Source organism: Rana temporaria, chromosome 6 (genome assembly GCF_905171775.1).
Source record: "Rana temporaria chromosome 6, aRanTem1.1, whole genome shotgun sequence".
Lineage (NCBI taxonomy): Eukaryota > Metazoa > Chordata > Amphibia > Anura > Ranidae > Rana > Rana temporaria.
Window position 1 is genome coordinate 28030260 of NC_053494.1, and position 20967 is coordinate 28051226.

The window sequence follows — 20967 nt, forward strand, 5'->3', positions numbered from 1 at the left end:
AAATAGGTTGTCGACTATAATTGATTATTCCTATCGGAAAAGAGATTGATCAGAAAATAAATCATTCATTTATCGAAGTGTGTATAACCACCATTATGATTATCAATTATTGATCGCATCTCTGTTTCCACCATGTAATCTAAAAACAGAATCAATCAAAATACGATCGTATTCCTGAACAAAGTGTTTCGGTGCTGCTAATTGGTGCAAAGCGATCGATAGTATCCGGCCCTGGCTGATTAACCCTTTCATGCCTATGCCTATGTATGACATTTGGTGTTTACAAGTTAAAATCCATATTTTTGGCTAGAAAATTACTTAGAACCCCCAAACATTATATATATATTTTTAGCAGAGAATCTAGAGAATAAAATGGCGATTGTTGCAATATTTTATGTCATACGGTATTTGTGCGGCGGTGTTTTAAACACAACTTTTTGGGAAAAATTTACTTTCATGAATTTTAAAAAAATGAAAAAGTAAAATTAGCCCAATTTTTTTGCATAATGTGAAAGATGATGTTATGCCGAGTAAATAGATACCAAGCATGACACGCTTTATAATTGCACGCACTCGTGGAATGGCGACAAACTACGGTAACTAAAAATCTCCATAGGCGACGCTTTAAACTTTTTTTACGGTTACCAGGTTAGAGTTACAGAGTAGGCCTAGTGCTATAATTATTGCTCTCGCTCTTACGATCGCGGCGATACCTCACATGTGTTATTTGAACACCGTTTTCATATGCGGGCGCGACTTCCGTATGCGCTTTCTTTGCTGCGCAAGCTCGCGGGGAGGGGGGCGCTTTAAAAAATTTTTTTTTTGTTTTCTTATTTATTTATTTATTTTTTCTAATATTACATTTTTTTTTTTTTTTTTTTACATTTTGATCACTTTTATTGCTGTCACAAGGAATGTAAACATCCCTTGTGACAGCAATAGGTGGTGACAGGTACTCTTTATGGAGGGATCGGGGTCTAAAAGACCTCCGAGCCCTCCTTTGCACTTCAAAGTATTCAGATCGCCGAAAACGGCGATTCTGAATACTGTGTACTTTTTTAAATCCGGCGCCATTGGCAGCCGAGAAACCCGGAAGTGACGTCATGACGCCGCTTCCGTGGTTTCAATGCGCACACTGAATCAAAGCCGTTTACGGCTTTGTTTCAGAGCGCGCCGAGACGCTGGAGGCGCCGGATCGTGGATCGGGTCTCCCGGTGGGACGGGAGGCCCGGTCAGAGCGGCGAGAGGCGGCGGGAGGGGGGGGATGTCCCCTCCCGCTCCTCCGGCATAACAACCGAGCGGCTTTTAGCCGCATCGGTTGTTATGTTTGGAAAGCCGATCGCCCGCTCTAAACAACGGTACCGGGATGATGCCTGCGGCTGCAGGCATCATCCCGGTACAACCCCTGAAAGCCGAGGACGCATATATGCGTACGCTCGGCGTGAAAGGGTTAATTATATTTGATTGAATCCGATTAAAATTGACGCTAGATTGTTATGGCTATTTAATCATATTGATCGAATCGCACTGCGATCACACAACCACCAAAAACTGAAGTGTGTGCCCACCAATAATTTATCCATGAATATGATTGTATTTCTATTGATCGGATTATGAGACTGCATGGTGGGATCGATCATTTATAATCGTAAGTTATGATCGTATTTTTCTCTATCGATCAAAATCCACTTTCCTGTGTGTGTCGCATTGATTGAATAGGTTGTCAAATATAAATGATTATTCCTTATTGTGGAGATTGTTCAGAAAAGAAATTGATCATCGATCAAAGTGTGTACAGCCACCAATACAACTATCAATTATTGATCGAATCTCTGTTTCCACCGTGTAATCTATACATCAAATCTATCAAAATACGATCGAATTCCTGAACAAATGATCTCAGTGCTGCTAATTGGTGGAAAGCGATCGATTAGTATTCTGCTCTGGATGATTAACTACATTTGATTGAATCCGACTGAAATTGATTCTAAATTGTTCTGGCTATTTGATCGTATTGATCGAATCGCACTGCAATCACACAACAATAAAAAACTGAAGTGTGTGTGTGGCCACCAATACTTTATTCCTGAATACGCTTGTATTTCTATCGATCAGATTAAAAGATCGTATCTAATCTATCGATCAGATAGTGAAACTACATGGTGAGATCAATCAGTAGTGATCGTACGTTATTATCGTATCTAATCTATCGATCGGGTTATAAAACTTCATGGTGAGATCAATCAGTAATGATCTATGTTATGATCGTGTCTTATCTATCGATCAGATTATAAAACTATATGTGAAATCGATCATTTATGATTGTATCTAATCGATTGATCAGATTATGAGACTATATGGTGAGATCAATCAGTAATGATCTATGTTATGATCGTGTCTTATCTATCGATCAGTTTATAAATCTATATGGTGAAATCAATCATTTATGATCGCATCTAATCTATCGATCAGATTATAAAACTACATGGTGAGATCAATCAGTAATGATCATATCTAATCTATCAGATTATAAGACTGTGGGCCGGATTCAGAAAGACTTACGACGGGCGTATCAGTAGATACGCCGTCGTAGGTCCGAATCCGCGCCGTCGCAACTTTAAGCGTATGCTCAAACTGAGATACGCTTAAATGTTGCTAAGATACGACCGGCGTAAGTCTCCTATGCTGTCATATCTTAACTGCATATTTACGCTAGCCGCTAGGGGCGTGTACGCTGATTTACGCCTAGAATATGTAAATCAGCTAGATACGCCTATTCACGAACGTACGCCCGGCCGTCGCAGTACATATACGCCGTTTACGTAAGGCTTTTTCCGGCGTAAAGTTACCTCTGCGCAGCCAATGTTAAGTATGGACGTCGGGCCAGTGTCGTATTTTCCGTCGATTACGTCTTTTGCGTAAGTCGTTCGCGAATAGGGCTGGACGTAATTTACGTTCACGTCGAAAGCATTGGCTTTTTGCGGGTTAATTTGGAGCATGCGCACAGGGATACTTTCACGGACGGCGCATGCACCGTTCGTAAAAAGCGTCATTTACATGGGGTCACGATGATTTTACATAAAATACGCCCACATCTTACACATTTGAATTAGGCGGGCTTACGCCGGCCAATTTACGCTACGCCGCCGCAACTTACGGAGCAAGTGCTTTGTGAATCCTGCACTTGCCTGTCAAAGTTGCAGGGGCGTAACGTAAATAGGATACGCTACGCCCGCATAGAGTTACGCGCACCCTACCTGAATCTACACCTATATGGTGAAATCGATCATTTATGATCGTATCTAATCTATCGATCAGAATATAAAACTATATGGTGAAATCAATAATTTATGATCGTATCAATCAGATTATAAAACTACATAGTGAGATCAATCAGTAATGATCGTACGTTATGATCGTATGTAATCTATCAGATAATAAGGCTATATGGTGAGATCAATCCGTAATGATCGTACGTTATGATCGTATGTAATCTATCAGATAATAAGGCTATATGGTGAGATCAATCAGTAATGATCGTACGTTATGATCGTATGTAATCTATCAGATAATAAGGCTATATGGTGAGATCAATCCGTAATGATCGTACGTTATGATCGTATGTAATCTATCAGATAATAAGGCTATATGGTGAGATCAATCAGTAATGATCGTACGTTATGATCGTATGTAATCTATCAGATAATAAGGCTATATGGTGAGATCAATCCGTAATGATCGTATCTAATCTATCGATCAGATTCTAAGACTACACGTGAGATCAATCAGTAATGATCGTATCTAATCTATCGATCAAATTATGAGACTGCATGGTGAGATCAATCTTTTATGATCGTACGTTATGATCGTATCTAATCTATCGATCAAAATCCACTTCCCTGTGTGTGCCGTATCGATTGAAAAGATTGTCAACTATAATTGATTATTGCTATCGGAAGAGATTGATCGGAAAATAAATCGATCATCGATCAAAGTGTGTACGGAAGACGAAAAATGACAAGTGCGCCTTTTTTTTTTTTTTACTTTTTATCTGCCATTTTTCCCCTGGCTCGCTCGCTGTCCGATCGGATGGTTTTGTCGCAGCAGACATCGGTCGTTGAGTTTTCTCGCTCGGCGTGCGTCCGATCGGATGGCTTTGTCGCAGCAGACATCGATCGTTGAGTTTTATCGCTCGGCGTGCGTCCGATTGGATGGTTTTGTCGCAGCAGACATCGGTCGTTGAGTTTTCTCGCTCGGCGTGCGTCCGATCGGATGGTTTTGTCGCAGCAGACATTGGTCGTTGAGTTTTATCGCTCGGCGTGCGTCCGGTTGGATGGTTTTGTCGCAGCAGACATTGGTCGTTGAGTTTTATCGCTCGGCGTGCGTCCGATCGGATGGTTTTGTCGCAGCAGACATTGGTCGTTGAGTTTTATCGCTCGGCGTGCGTCCGGTTGGATGGTTTTGTCGCAGCAGACATTGGTCGTTGAGTTTTATCGCTCGGCGTGCGTCCGATCGGATGGTTTTGTCGCAGCAGACATCGATCGTTGAGTTTTATCGCTCGGCGTGCGTCCGATTGGATGGTTTTGTCGCAGCAGACATCGGTCGTTGAGTTTTCTCGCTCGGCGTGCGTCCGATCGGATGGTTTTGTCGCAGCAGACATCAGTCGTGGAGTTTTATCGCTCGGCGTGCGTCCGGTCGGATGGTTTTGTCGCAGCAGACATCGGTCGTGGAGTTTTATCGCTCGGCGTGCGTCCGGTCGGATGGTTTTGTCGCAGCAGACATCGGTCGTTGAGTTTTATCGCTCGGCGTGCTTCCGATTGATTGGTTTTGTCGCAGCAGACATCGGTCGTTGAGTTATCGCTCGGCGTGCGTGCGGTTGGATGGTTTTGTCGCAGCAGACATCGGTCGTGGAGTTTTATCGCTCGGCGTGCGTCCGATTGGAAGGTTTTGTCGCAGCAGACATCGGTCGTGGAGTTTTATCGCTCGGCGTGCGTCCGGTTGGGATTTATTAGGGATCGTGTAGATCCAGAAGGATCTGATTATCCGGTGAGGGTGGTGTGGCCCCCAGATGCAGCAGTGGGGGGTGGTGTATGGATGGAGCCCCCTCCTCCAGGTTTTGGGGGAGGAGATTTGGGATCTACAAGTGACAGTAGTACTGTGGATGATGTGACACGGGCAGAGCACACAGCTGGCATCATCGGGGTGCCCTGAACATGTGTAGCCGGGCTCCGCCCCCTCTGCCCCCCAATACTGGGCGGGAGGAGGAGATCTGAGTGCCCAGCGCCCCTTACCTGTGCCCGGATCACAGGCAACCAAGCAGCCCGCCTCTGAGCTCCATGGCCCCAGGATGATCCGCTTCCTTCTGCTGCTCTTGCTGCTTCCAGGGGCCGGTAAGTAGCCCACAAGGTCATACCGAGAGAATGGTGCATTGCATGGCATGGAGGGATGATCCGGTGCACAACCCCCACTCCATGCATATGGAGACTCCGACCCCCCCGGGATGAATGGATGGGGGGAGCCGGGATGACATTGTATGGAGATCACACACGGATCCGATTTTTATTTGGGGGGGGGATCCCTGATTTTCATCAGACTTCAAGCCCCCCCCCCCCCTTTGATGTGTTGAGATCTGTCTCTGCATAGATTCCTGTCTGATCTCCAATGTGCAGCATTTCATTACAGAGCCTGGATGGGGGACATTTCTCATATACAATCATTGTCACCCCCCCCTTTTTTTTTTTGGAGGGGGGGGGCTTTGTTTTATGTCCCAGCTGCTGATCTTCTGCAACCTCTTTGCAGCCACTTAACCCCCCCCCCCCAGTGATAGTTGCATGTGATCTCCCAGGGGGGGTGTCTTGGTGCTATGGATGGAAATGGGGGGGGGGGAGGGGTGTTTGGTGTGTTTTTAGACTTCTGACAATAAACAAACCAACAACTGGCAATAAAATACAATTTTCTCCTTTTTTAAATGTTGTTTACATGCCATGATTTCCTGCATTCTCTTTGCAGCCACTTCCTTCACTGGTGGGTGCTGGGCATTTCCCAGGGTGGGTGGATGATGGGTAACTGGCATTTCCCAGGGTGGGTGTGTGATGGGTGCCTGGCATTTCCCAGGGGGGGGGGGGGGTGATGGGTGCCTGGCATTTCCCAACTGGGGGTATGATGGGTGCCTGGCATTTACCAGGGTGGGTGTGTGATGGGTGCCTGGCTTTACCCAGAGTGGGTGTGTGATGGGTGCCTGGCATTTCCCAGGGTCGGGTGTGTGATGGATGCCTGGCATTTCCCAACTGGGGGTATGATGGGTGCCTGGCATTTACCAGGGTGGGTGTGTGATGGGTGCCTGGCTTTACCCAGAGTGGGTGTGTGATGGGTGCCTGGCATTTCCCAGGCTCGGGTGTGTGATGGATGCCTGGCATTTCCCAGGGTGGGGTGTGTGATGGGTACCTGCCATTTCCCAGGGTGGGTGTGTGATGGGTGCCTGGTATTACCCAGAGTGGGTGTGTGATGGGTGCCTGGCATTACCCAGAGTGGGTGTTTGATGGGTGCCTGGCATTTCCCAACTGGGGGTGTGATGGGTGCCTGGCATTACCCAGGGGGGTGTGTGATGGGTGCCTGGCATTTCACAGGGTGGGTGTTTGATGGGTGGCGGCCGTTTCCCAACTGGGGGTGTAATGGGTACCTGGCATTACCCAGGGTGAGTGTATGATGGGTGCCTGCCATTTTCCAGTGTGTGTGTGTGATGGGTACCTGCCATTTCCCAGGGTGGGTGTGCGATGGGTGCTTGGCATTACCCAGGGTGGGTGTGTTGGTATTATGGGTGAGTTGGGGACTAGGTGAGAAGTGCTCTGTGTTATACATCACAGAGCAAAATACAGACTTTTTTTTGTTTTTAGTTTTTATTGCTTTGTTACAATTTTCTTATACAATTTCCTTTAGATTTACCATCAACTATGTAATACAAGGGACTGCCTGATTGGATACAAACTGAAAGTGTTTAGGATTTGACCTCATATTATATGGTTATGGTAAATCTAAAAGAAAATTGTATAATGTATGGCCAGCCTTAGTGGTGTGGATCTCCTGCAGCCTGTATACAGCTACTTCCTTCAGTGATGGGTGTCTGGCCTTTCCATGGGTGGGTGTCACGGTGCTATTGATGAGCTGGGGGGTTGGTCTGAACCTTGGTGTGTTATAGGCAACTCAAATACACATTTCACCTTTTTCTTTCGGCTTTGTTGCATGTTCTGCTGTTGCATTTGCTGCTGATCTTCTGCAGCTTTTTTGCAGCCACTTTGTCTGGTGATGGCTGCTTCGCCAGGGTGGGATTGGCATCTTTGCCCTGTGTGCTGGATGAACTTGTCCCGGAACTGGGTGAAGCGCTGTGTCTTATAGACAACTGACCATAAAATACATATTTAACTTTTTTTTCCATGCTTTGTTACATGTCATACCTTCTGATCTTCTGCAGCCCATTTGCAGCCACTTCCTCTGGTGATGGTTGCATGGCTTTCCTGGTACTGTTTTCTTGGTACGATGGATGAGCTTGGGGTTTGATGCGACCTGCTGTGTGTCCTCAACAAATGACAAATTAAAAAATGTAGTTGTCACCTTTATTTTAATTTTTTTTCACGCCTTGTTGCATCTTAGTATTGCAGATCCCAGGCAGCCTGTTTGCAGCCACTTCCTCTGGTGTGCCATTTTTCCCAGGCTGGGAATGAGCTTTTGGCATTTGCTCTGAACCGCTGTGCTTTATAGACGACTGACATCAAGGCCCCGTTCACACAGCACATTAAAAAAATTTGTTTTTTTGCGCATGTTGCATAGAGCAGCCGATTCATGTCAATGGCTTACCCTACATGCGATAAACGCAGAAAAGTAGCTCAAGAAGCTCTTTTGCCGTATTTAGGTTTGCACTTTTTACCGCATTTGTTGCCTGTTTTTTCACATGGCAAAATGCCCATTTACTTGCCACATTTGAGGTCCCATTAACAATGAATGACGCCCCAACGCGGCGTACATTTTGGAAACGCGTGTGATTTTGCACGCTTTTACAACATGCGCAGATGTGCATGCTTAAAGTGTTACTAAACCCAGGACCCTGCATTCACTATATCTGGTCTCCCACAGTACACAGAACATGGAAATGCAATCGTTTTAGTAAATATAAACTGCTAAATACCTGATCTCCTGCAGCCCACTTGCGATCAGTTCCCATTAACATTTCTCAGAGACAATCAGTTGACAATCGTGAACCATGCCAGAGTAATGTGTGTGGAAACAGCCTCCATTGGAAGCCCATGGTATAAAGTGACAACCCAGGAGCTCAGTTAGATAATGGGCAGAGTGTTGTCACCCTATAACAGGAAGTGCCTGCACACTAATCTTCATGGCAGGATCACCGGCTTTATTTTAATAACAGCTGAGGATTTCAAAATATTGACACTAGTCTTAGCATGGTAACGCTTAGAGCCGGTTCACACTGGGGCGGCACGACTTCAGGGGCGACTCAGCAAGGCGTCCTGAAGACAACTTCAGAGGCGACTTGCAAAATGACTTCTGTATAGAAGTCAATGCAAGTCGCCCCCGAAGTCGTACAAGAACCTTTTTCTAAGTCGGAGCGACTTGCGTCACTCCTATTAGAACGGTTCTATTGAGTAGAACGGGACGCGACTTGTCAGGTGGCTGAGTCGCCCCAGTGTGACCCGGCTCTGATTTGTGATTTTAGTGATTGGGTAACATCTATTTTAAAGCGGAACTTTACCCATAATAACTTGATAAAAAATAAATGTTCTTTAGCAAGGAACATGCATCCCACGTTAATATTTATAATACCCTAATTAGTGTGTGTTGTAAATTGCCTCCGGCATTGCTCCTGTTTCTTCTTCCTGGAAAATGCCAGTTTGCTGAAGCCCAGAGCCCCTGAACAGCAGTAAATTATAAAGCAGAACTAAACCCATCAATTTAACGCTTTCAAAAAAACAGTTACGTTCCTGGAATCCCGGGATTCCAGGAATCAAATTTGCTTGTGTCCTCAACCAAACTGTCAAACCCGAAAATGTCTCATGTCATAACTGATCACATGTGCAGCACCGAGGCAATTGAAAATCAAACAGAAGCAGCTTCCTTGGCTGTAAGGCTGCATTCACACCTTGGCGTACCTAATCGCGGCGTTTTGTCCCGCGAAATGCGGCGACAAATTGCGGCGTTTTGTACCGCGATTTGCGGCGACAAAACGCTGCGATTGTGAATGCAGCTTACCCCCAGGTCCACATCTCCTATGCCGAACGCCGAAAGCCGCCTGAAAAAAAGGTCCGGGACTTGTTTTCAGGCGTACGGCATACGGCGTGGAGATGTGAACCATCTCCATAGAGGGCAATGTAAAATCATCCCTCCAGCGTCTTAGGGGCTGCTGCGGCGTCGCGCTTCAGGCGTATATACGCCTAGGTGTGAACAGAGCCTAAGAGTCCGTTCACACTAAGCCGCCTGCTGCGTTAGCGGTAAAGCGCTGCTAGTTTTAGCGGTGCTTTACCGTCGTTTTAGCTGTGCTTTTTGGCTGCTATTGGGGTGCTTTTAACCCCCGCTAGCGGCTGAATAAAGGGTTAATAGCGCCTGTTTAGCGCCAATTCATTTCAATGAGCAGGGGCATTGGAGGAGTGGTGTTTACACCGCTCTCGCGCCACCCCAAAGGACTTTTTTTTTTAACGTACTGTCAGCGCAGCGCATCAGTGTGACAGCCGTTTTCAGGCGCTTTACAGGTGCTATTTTTAGCGCTAACACTGCGGAAAAACGCCTCCAGTGTGAAAGGGGTCTAAAGGATAGGGGGGATTTAACTCCTTGACGCATAAGGGTAAAACAAATATTAAAGTGGTTGTAAGTCCTGGTTCACACTGGTGCGATTTCACTTGTCAAATCAGTGCTAATTCCTGGCCATGGCACCTTCCAAATTGGTGCGACGCTGCATGTGCGGCGCTGCACTGATTTCAAAAAGTCGTTTCTGTACTACTTTTTGCGATTTCGAGCTGCGATTTACATCTGTGCAGAAACCCGCACAGATGTCTCTGTAATCGCGGCCAAAATGGGGACTGACACGCTGGAGTGAAATCGCGAGTTCAGCTGAACCTGCACAGCTTCATTCCCGCAGCTCAGTGCGAACCTGGGCTCAAGGCGAAAGTTTTTTTTATCTTTATGCATTAAGATAAAAAGCCTTCTGTGTGCAGCAACCCTCCTCATTCCCCCCCCTCTCCCCATAACACTTACCTGATGTCCACGAGTGTCTCAGCCGTCCAAATTCTCATTCCTGATTGGCTGGGGCACAGCAGCAGCGCCATTGGCTCCCGCTACTGTCAATCAAAGTCAGCTAGCCAATCGGGAGAGAGGAGGCGGGACCTGGGTTGGGGCTCTGTGTCTGAATGGATACACAGAGCTGTGACTCGGCTCGGGTGCCCCCATAGCAAGCTGCTTGCTGTGGGGGCACTGAACAGGAGGGAGGGACCAGGAGAGCTGATGAGGGACCCAAGAAGAGGAAGATCTGGGCTGCTCTGTGCAAATCCACTCCTACAGAGCAGGGAAGTATAACATGTTTGTTATTTTTATAAAAGAAAAAAAAGCCTTTACAATCACTTTAATCATACAGTAGTATATCATGTACAATGTGTGCGTTTCTGTAATATAGTTGTGCCAAATACCTTCGTTATAGCGCCGCTCTTCACTTCTGTGACCTGCCGGATCTCTCTTCCCCGCACTTATATTACAGAAACACACACATTGTACATTATATAACTACTATAATAGAGTGGATTATAGGATTTTACAAGCATTTTAAACTAGGGCTTATTTTCGGGGTAGGGCTTATATTGTAGCCTTCCTGGAAAATAACGCTAGGTCTTATTTTCAAGGAAACACGGTATTGTGAATTGCATGTGGGTCCCCCACCCCTATTCAATTCGCATGTCAGGAGATTGTGACCGGCTCTCTAAGGAGACGGGTCACACATCTTCAGAGCAGCTCTGGTGTGAATTGCAGAGGAGTCCTGTGCGTCTTCTGGTCCATTTCAGCGAAAAATTTCGGGCTGAGTTTGGACCTGATTCGGACCGGACCCCTGCTATGAGCCGCTCCGCACACAGTGTGAGCCTAAATGTAAGACTTCAGAGGTCTGTTTAGACCCCTGATATTTCACCAAAGCCCCCCAACAGGGCTGATAAAAAATGTAGGACGAGGACTTGTTCACATTTGCTTTTTATAATTTCTGCCATGGCTGTGAAGCATCGCAGCCATGGCATGTGTACACCAATAGCCACTGGCTCTGTGTTTGAGTTTTGGGGTGCGCATCCTAATGCACACCTATGGGTCCCACAATGCATAGATATCAGTCCTTGGTTTGGACTTTGGGGTTGTAGAATAATTTTGTCCGCCTCTTCTTTTATTGATGCCGCTCTCAAAACTGCAACCTGCGTTTTTCTCAGATCCCGGTGACCACCAACCAATGACGTGTGTCCATACCGATTGCCTGACAGTATTTCCCGCCTCCAGACTGCAGCTTGTGCAATCTTCCCTGTGATAGCGCCGGGAAGCCAACTCGAGGGGGTGGTGTTGTATCTAGACGCGGTAATTGAATGTGTCACTGTGTTTTCTGCGCTCTGTTAATCAGGCAATCAATTAGTCCCAAAGAACTCCAGCTGCTATGGAGCGAAGCCGTTCATGGCTGGACATGAACTGACACATCCTGGCTAGTTCAGAGTCAAGGGTGTTAGCCATCTGCTTGGCGTGGCTTAAAGAGTTCAGAGTCAGGGGTGGCAGACTGTGCACAAGGGCCCGTAGAAAGTAGGGGGCCCATGTATACTAGCAGTGGCGGTCCGTCCATAGGGGGCGTCGCCCTCCTAATCCATGCGTCCGGCCCCCTAATCTACATGCAGGGCGCCGGACGCATAGATTCCATTGGAATTTTTTTTTAGAAGCCAGAGGCTCTAATTGGCTTCAAAAAAGGGTGGGCTCTGGGCGCAAAGCACCCCACAGTTGTGTGACAATAGCGAATTAATATTTTCTTTTGTCTACCTGATTTTCCTCCCGGCCAATCAGAAAGCGGGTCCTGAGACCCAATTGGCTTCTCGTCGCCTTCTCGTCTGCCTGCCTGGTGCTGTTTTTTGCACCAGCCACCACTGTAAACTAGACGTCTGAGCGGGGGAGAGGTAAGGTTGATTCTTCATGATGCCCTAACCATGCTTTTGGGTTGGTAACATCTACCAGCTTACCATGACAGCTGCCGCTATACCGCTCTCTGAAATGGAATCCACCAGGCATTGTTTTTCAGAGGGTGGTATAGCAGCAGCTGTCAGGCGTTAAGGGGGCGCTACTAACACCTTCTATTTAAATTTTTTATTGCCTAATGCCAATTTTTCATTGTGGGGCCGTGCCACAACTGAAAGCCAATCACGTAGCTTGCAGTTGCAGTGCGGCCACCATTGATCACAATGGGCAAGTTTGATAGGCAGTGCTGCTTGTCAAACTCTGCAGCCCAAATTAAAAGTGCCAAGAATTGTGGGCATAGCATGTGTACAGCCCTATACAGAAGAAAAAAAGGTCCTATAACACCACATATCACTACAAGATCCTGTGTATAGAGCCTCAGTCTGGGCTCCAACCAGGCCACACCTCCAATGTGTTTCGCTCCGCCTACAGGATTTAGCCCCCCATGGCTAAGCCCCGGGAGTGGGACGAAACGCGTTGGGGTGTGTGTGGCCTGGTTGGAGCCTAGGCTGAGGCTGTTTCACACTCTATACACAGGATTTTGTAGTGATTTGTGGCATATAGGACCTTTTGTTAATTTTGTATCAGTATTTGGAGCTGAGAATAGCTCCACCCGTGTCTGCACTCAGAGAAGAGGACCTATCAGAGCCTTAATAAGGCACTTGCAATTCTGGTATTGGTTCACAATGTGTACAGCCCTGTCAGGCTGTACTGTTAAAATGCCAACAAGTGGAGAATGGGGTGGTGAAACCACAGCTCAGCTGCCTGTTGTTACCGCCCCGTGGCCACCAGTGTGAAAGAGTCCTAAGGTCTCATTTAGACTTACAGTTAGGGGGCATTGAAAATGAACTGCTGTTGAGCCATGTTTTTAGCACCCCCAACCGCTTCCCTTTAAGCTGTAATGGCAGTGGATGGGGATATTTCCTTGCTGCAGTTACAGAAATTAACCCCTCTGTTGCTACCAATTCAAGTGAATGGGGGGCACATCACAAATGCCCCGCAACCGCATGCAATCTATTTTGGGGGTTAAAACAGGCATCAAGGAGGTGTCATAATGCCTCCTCAATGCGGATCGCTTATTAGGTACTTTAGATGAATGTTTCCCAACTCCAGTACTCAAGTACCCCCAACAGGTCATGTTTTTGGGCTTTCCATTATGTTGCACAGGTGATTTGATCAGTTTCACTGCCTAAGGCTGGGTTCACACTACTACACTACTTTCATCCTACTTTACTCTGCTACATTGGTCCTACATTTATCCTACATTGGTCCTACATCCATCCTACTTGCATGAACAGGATACTACTTTGGTCCGACTTCAATGATATTCAATGGGCCTGAAGTAGGATCAATGTAGGACCAAAAGTAGTACAGGGAGCATTTTCAAAGTCGGACCGACTTGTGTAGGATGCTACAAGACGCTCTCTCATAGGCCCCGTACACACCATAGAATCCATCCGCAGATAAATCCCAGCAAATGGGTTTCAGCGGATAGATCCTATGGTGTGTACACGCCAGCGGATCTTTTTCCGCGGATATATCTCCCCTGGGATGGATTCCAGCAGATCGAATATTTGCTGACATGCACAACATATCCATCTGCTGGAGTCCATCCCAACGGATGGATCCGCTGGTCTGTACAGACTCACCGGATCCATCCGTCCGAAGGGATCCCCCGCATGCGTCGTAATGATTCGACGCATGCGTGGAATTCCTTATATGACAGCGTCGCGCACGTCGCCGCGTCATAATCGCGGCGACGGCGCGACACGTCATCGCCAGAGGATTTCAGCGCGGATTTCAATGCGATGGTGAGTACACTCCATCGCAGAGAAATCTGCTGAAATCCTCGAGAGGATTTATCCGCAGAAACGGTCCACTGGACCGTATCCGCGGATAAATCCTCTCGTGTGTATGGGGCCTTAGGGAAACATTGAACACAGAGCAAAGTAGGATGAAAGTAGTGTAGTAGTGCAGGGCTCGACAAATCCCGGGCGCCAGGTCGCCATGGCGACTAGAAATAGGGTCCTGGCGACTTGAATTGGAAGGGGGGCAAAAAAAAAAAAAAAACATTTTTTTTTTTTTGTGAGCTGGGGCCATCTAGTGGTGAGCCGTTGGTATTAAAAGTTATTACCACCAGATGTGAGCTGGCGCCATCTGGTGGTGGCCGTTGGTATTACAAGTTAAGCATTACAAGTTAAACAGCAATTCTAATGTTGTTTTTCACTATTTTCACTGCCATCTTCTTCCCTCTAATTAGAACCCCCAAACATTATATATATTTTTTATCCTAACACCCTAGAGAATTAAATGGCGATCGTTGCAATACTTTCTGTCACGCCGTATTTGCGCAGCGGTCTTACAAGCGCACTTTTTTTGTGAAAAAATGACACTTTTTTAAATTAAAAAATAAGACAACAGTAAAGTTATCCCCATTTTTTTTATATTATGAAAGATAATGTTACGCCGAGTAAATTCATACCCAACATGTCACGCTTCAAAATTGCGTCCGTTCGTGGAATGCCGACAAACTTTTACCCTTTAAAATCTTCATAGGCGACGTTTAAAAAAAAAATACAGGTTGCATGTTTTGAGTTACAGAATAGGTCTAGGGCTAGAATTATTGCTCTCGCTCTACCAATCGCGGCGATACCTCACGTGTGGTTTGAACACCGTTTACATATGCGGGCGCTGCTCACGTATGTGTTCGCTTCTGCGCGCAAGCTTGTCGGGACGGGGCGCGTTTTCTGGCTCCTAGATTCCAAGCAAATTTGTCAACCCCTGGTAGTGTGAACCCAGCCTTAGTAGTTACCACAGCTTTTTCATCTGAGGGAAATCCTGAAAACATGACCTGTTGGGATGCCTTGAGGACTGGAGTTGAGAAACGCTGCTTTAGATTAATGTTTCCCAACTCCAGTACTCAACTACCCCCAACAGGTCATGTTTTCAGGATTTATCTCAGATGAAACAGCTGAGGTTATTACCAAGGCAGTTGATCAAATCACCTGTGCAAAATAATGGAAAACATGACCTGTTGGGGCGCCTTGAGGACTGGAGTTGTTGGTAAATGTGTCTGCTGCTTGTGTTAGGCTTGGTAGTTATTATCTGATAATGCACAACTGTTAGATTCTGTGTTTTGAGCTGTTTTTACTATTTATGATGGATTATGGTGGTGGGTCTGGGTGCTAAAAGAAAACGCTAATTCATTTGACATTTGGCTGACTATGTGGTGTATGTGGCGTGGTTGAACATCGCTGAAACAATTCATAACCTTATTACCCAGATTTCTGTTTTCTCTTTGATGCCACTTCTAAGAATTTGCTTGCTGTTTTATATACACTATATTGTCAAAAGTATTGGGACACTTGACTTTTACATGCACGTGAACTTTAATGGCATCCCAGTCTTAGGCTGCATTCACACAACAGGCATACTTCGCTTTAAGTACACTCACTTTATGTACACTCGCGGGAACAGACATACCCACGAGTTTACGTAAAGTACCTTGTAAGTACAGACATCCCACGTTGCGCAGCCGCAGTATGGCCTGGAAGAGGCGGAGCTGCCACCTGTAGTTGTCTGTCGCCAGTGAAGAGGCCTCAAGTGAAGAGGCAAAGTTCCCCACCAGCAAGCCCAGAGTTGCCCGTCAGCCAGCTCAGAGTTGCCCGTCAGCCAGCTCAGAGTTGCCCGTCAGCCAGCTCAGAGTTGCCCGTCAGCCAGCTCAGAGTTGCCCGCCAGCCAGCCCAGAGTTGCCCGCCAGCCAGCCCAGAGTTGCCCGCCAGCCAGCCCAGAGTTGCCCGCCAGCCAGCCCAGAGTTGCCCGCCAGCCAGCCCAGAGTTGCCCGCCAGCCAGCCCAGAGTTGCCCGCCAGCCAGCTCAGAGTTGCCCGCCAGCCAGCTCAGAGTTGCCCGCCAGCGAGCTCAGAGTTGCCCGCCAGCGAGCTCAGAGTTGCCCGCCAGCGAGCTCAGAGTTGCCCGCCAGCGAGCTCAGAGTTGCCCGCCAGCGAGCTCAGAGTTGCCCGCCAGCGAGCTCAGAGTTGCCCGCCAGCGAGCTCAGAGTTGCCCGCCAGCCAGCTAGCCCAGAGTTGCCTGCCAACCAGCCCAGAGTTGCTGCCTAAGCATAAGTGCTGTACAGTGCTATAAACTTCACTCCCTGACCCCCAACTACAGCCCCTGACCCCCACAAAAGGGAAAAAAATTATTGCTTCACTTTAAGTACACTTTTGTTTTACATACATACTCTGGTCCGATTGTGTACTTTCAAGTGGGGTATACCTGTACAGTGTTTTTAATCCCAGGCGGATCTGTCCGCAATTTGACAGCGATGAGGTGTGAATGACAAAACACGTAACTTGCATTTGAGATGCCATTCATTTGAATGACACCTCAAATTGCGGTGCGGGTCTGCTGCGATTGTTGCGCGATAAAGCGTGATGCAATCGCGGCAACCCGCATCGCGGGACGCATGTCGCCCCAAAGTAGCTCCTGAACAATTTTTGGGTGACATGCGACCCGCGATTGCAGCACATTTAAAACAATCGTGGCAGACCTTCACCACAATTTGAGGTGCCATTCAAATGAATAGCATCTCAAATGCGATTTCCGCGTTTTGTCATTCACACCTTGGCGCTGTCAAATCGCTGGCAGATTCACGGAAAATCTGCCCACCATTCAAAACACTGTAGTCCGCAGGGTTCAATGTTGAGTTGGCCTACCGTTTGCAGCTATAACAGCTTCCAAACTTACTCATCCATGTCTTTATAGACCTTGTGGACATCCTTTTCAGAAGAGTTGGAGCTGTTATAGCTGAAAAGGGTGGGGCAACCTAATTTTGAACCCAACAGACTAAGAATGGGATGCCATTGTGTATGTGCTTGTTAAGGCAGGTGTCCCAATACTTTTGACGTGTGTGTGTTATTCTGCCAGGGATTTTTATGCTGTATGGACGTATATCTCAATTAAAATTTTTGGCCCGGAGTTCAACTTTAAAACTGTTTTTGTCTCCAGTTCTAGCTCTTCATGGAAGTATTGAATTCCGGATAATCTTTCCTACTCTTTGCATGATGTATCTGTTTCCCTGGGCTCCATCACTCCCCTCCTGCCTTGTTCTCTCAATAACACCAAGACCTTCTCTCACTTTCAATGTGTCCATGTTTTGTGGCGTATCAGTGTCCTCCTTGGTTACATTTTTCCCTCGGTTTCTGTTAGTTGCTGATATTCCAGCGCAGTCGGGGCTGAGTAATGGCTTACTTAGCAAAGTAAAAGCGGCAGCGTGGCTCTGGCGGTAATTAAGTGTTCTGCTCAGAATAGGATTAGGATTCAGCTGACTCCATCTAACGTCTACTTCTCATCACGTTGGAGGTTTTTACATTGCTCTATATACAGTGCCGGCCCAAGACATTGTGCTGCCTGGTACCAAGAATGAAATGCTGCCCCCCCCAAAAAAAAATTACGCCCACCAAAATGCCCCCACATCCATTTTTTTTATATCATAACTAAAGTGGACCTATCATGGCTCTATACATGTATATAGGAGTATAAAAAGGACCTGTTATGGCACTATTCATGCAATTAACCCCACAGTGGAGCGGAGAGCGTAACGGGAGGAGCGGTCGGGCGGCAATTAGCCCCACAGTGGAGTGGATAGTGGAGCTGGCAGAATGGGATGGCATGCGGGCAGGAAATTTGCTGCCCCCCTGAAAGTGCTGCCTGGTACCATGGCACCATCGGGTCCCATGGTAGGGCCGGCCCTGTCTATATAGAACAGATAGGCATTGCCTTGGTGCAACAATGGAAAAACTTAATGAGAGATAAAACTCATAATGACATAGCTTATGTGTTTGTGGACTGATGAACACCGCAACAAGTGGTTTTCAACCTTACTGCCACCAGGACCCGGTAAATTCTTCTAAAACCCTCCCCCGCACAATAAGCGCCGGTTCACACTACCGACTTGGGATCTGACTTGTGTCGCCCCAAGTCACGCGACATGAGAAATTCAATTGAAGTGAATGAGAGCTGTCTTAATGTACAAGGTTTCTGTACTACATGGGTGCCCAACCGCATGTGGCCCGCGGTGCCCTCCAAAGTGGCCCGCCATGTCTTGCTCCGAGATGGCGGGTCGGCATGCCCAGATCGCGGTCTCCCGACCAGCCATCTCCGAGCATTAGTGAATGGGGTCATGTATTTGCTGTTCGTTTGAATAAAAAGACAACCTTTTTGGTTATTGGAGTGCGGCTATCCATTTCCTCTCTTCGTATCTCATGTATAGGAAGCAGGTAGGTTAGTGTAGTGGTCAGGTAGGTAGGTTAGTGCAGTGGTCAGTGTGGGAATCAGGCTGGTTTGTACTATTGTAGGAAGTGAAGTGACTTGGGGGGTGCTAAAAGTCCACAGGTTAGGGGGGCGCAAATTACTTGCCTTGCCCCGGGCGCTGACAAACCATACGCCACTGATGCTCATTGTGGCCCGCGACCGGTTACCAAGTCGATAAAGTGGCCCTCGCTCCTCAAAAGGTTGGGCACCCCTGCTGTACTACCTCAAGGCGACTTCTAGGCAACTTGTAACCATAGATTTCAATGGAAGTTGCCTCCAAAGTCGGATCTCTTTTAACTGAAGCAACTTTTAGGAAAAGTAAGTAAACCTAAATAAAGTGATACTGTAGAAGTATGGAGGGGGTCATTCCTGACCTCTTCTTCTGAAAATACTAGTTACCTGGCCTTCATCCTGACCCTATGGCTGACCCATTACTCTGATTCACTGACTCAGCAATCAGGAGAGTTACTTCTCTGACTTTACTTGCTTTGGGCTTGTTTCTGAGTCTATTGTAGAAAGTTTTAAGGCAACTAATAAAATAAATAAAAATGTGATCTCGATTATTTCTTATAGTTCAGGTCTCCCCAAAGCCTGATCAGTTACAGTCAGTTAACATAGGATCTTCAGGCTCTTTATTGTGTCCAGTTTAGACTGGTTCTCTTAGAAGGATTACATAATCCTTATGCTAGTTGGGGAATATGTGTAGAAGCCAATATGTTGTTCAACTTGCCAGCAACTACACAAAACTGAAGTTTTCCTAACAACGCTCCCCGTGGATCACAACATTTTTACTAAGATGTATGTTTATGCATGAGACACACGGATATGTAATTAGGTTTGGTATCCTGTAACAGCCAAATATCAGTAATGGGATTATTTTGCAAAGAAAACAAAAACAAAATGACAGCTGTGAACGCCAAGGATCGCAATGACATAAGCAGAGACACCACCTGCACAAAAAGCAAATCGACAATGGCAGCTCTTGTATTCCGGTCCGAGTTCTTGGAGAGTCACTTAAAGTGAACATGTGCAGAGATTATGCACAATAAACAATGGGGTAGATTCAGGTACCGCTGCACACTCCTTACGGAGGCGCAGCGTCCCGTTTTTGCCCTGCGCCCCCGCAAATTATTTGCGCTACGCTTCATTCACGAAGCAGTAGCCACGTAATTTGCGTGGGCGCTCCTCAAAAATGCCCGGCGTAAGGGCGCGTAATTTAAATGATCCCGTAGGGGGCGTGGATCATTTAAATTAGGCGCGTTCCCGCGCCGAACGTAGTGCGCATGCTCCGTCGGGAAACTTTCCTGACGTGCATTGCGGCAAATGACGTTGCAAGGACGTCATTTGCTTCAAAGTGAACGTGAATGGCGTCCAGCGCCATTCACGATTCACTTATGCAAACGACGTAAAATTTAAACTTTGCGACGTGGGAACGGCGGGTATACGTAGCATTGGCTGCCCCTGCTATTAGCAGGAGCAGCCTTACGCGAAACCCGACGTACGCAAACGACGTAAACTGCGTACGCAGGGCTCGCGTAGGGTTGTGAATCGGCGTTAGTATGCAATTTGCATACTATACTCTGACCACAACGGGAACGCCCCCTAGCGGCCAACATAAGAATGCAGCCTACGATATGACTGGCATAAGGAGCCTTATGCCAGTCATTTCTTAGGCTGCAGTCGGCGTAACAAGGTTCCTGAATCAGGAGCATTCGTAACGCCAGCGCAGGTAAGCAATTGCGCTGCGTAACTATGGTTACGCAGACGCAATTGCTCTTTGAATCTACCCCAATGGATTTTATTCTGAACAAGCAGTAACAGCCATTGATACACAAGCCTACAATGACCTCTGTAGCTATAGGCAGTGTGGAGAAATTCATCTTCAATGTTCACAAGAGAGGCACGGGAATCTCGGCTATCAATTACTGTAAAAGTAAATGCAGCTAGAAAGGCTGGGGAGAGCTTATTTTACAAGTTCCTACAAAGAGATTACACAGGGTTTGAACGCAGCACTACTACAAAGATACAGGACAGAGGAGGAGCATTGGAAAAGGGAAAATCTCAGGGTTGGGGAGAGGCAGTTGACCCCTATTAAGAGAACCTGTCACTTTCTCCTGAATGGGCAAAGTTAAGTCACTTTTATGCTTTATTTAGACATGCGGTTGGGGGGGGGGTGTCTAAAATGTGCAGTTTTGCCGCCAACCAAGCGCACCCAACATATGGGCGGCAAGCCCAGAAAATGCTGCACACTGAAGCAAATGCGCAAACGCCATGCAACCGCGATCAATGCATGCAGTTGTGTCACATTTGTCTGCAAAAATGGGGTTAAAACAGACAGTGGGGAATTGTCACATCGCTTCCTCACCGCCTGTCAGTAGCCTAGGAAGCTCGATCCCAACGCGGATTAAGTTTAC

At 46.9% G+C, this 20967-nt stretch overlaps 1 protein-coding gene across 2 annotated transcripts in view; it reads left to right on the forward strand.

Moving 5' to 3' along the window:
* Positions 1-5131: 5131 nt before the first annotated feature.
* The window catches only part of LOC120943303 (mucin-17-like), an 82341-nt gene continuing 66505 nt past the window's right edge, over positions 5132-20967 (forward strand). Inside the window, exon 1 of one of the 2 annotated variants that reach the window (XM_040356522.1) lies at positions 5132-5390. In XM_040356522.1, the coding sequence (XP_040212456.1) occupies positions 5348-5390 (43 nt within the window). In that variant the 5' untranslated portion in view covers positions 5132-5347. The remainder of the gene's footprint in view (positions 5391-20967) is intronic. The other variant, XM_040356521.1, reaches the window with a different exon arrangement.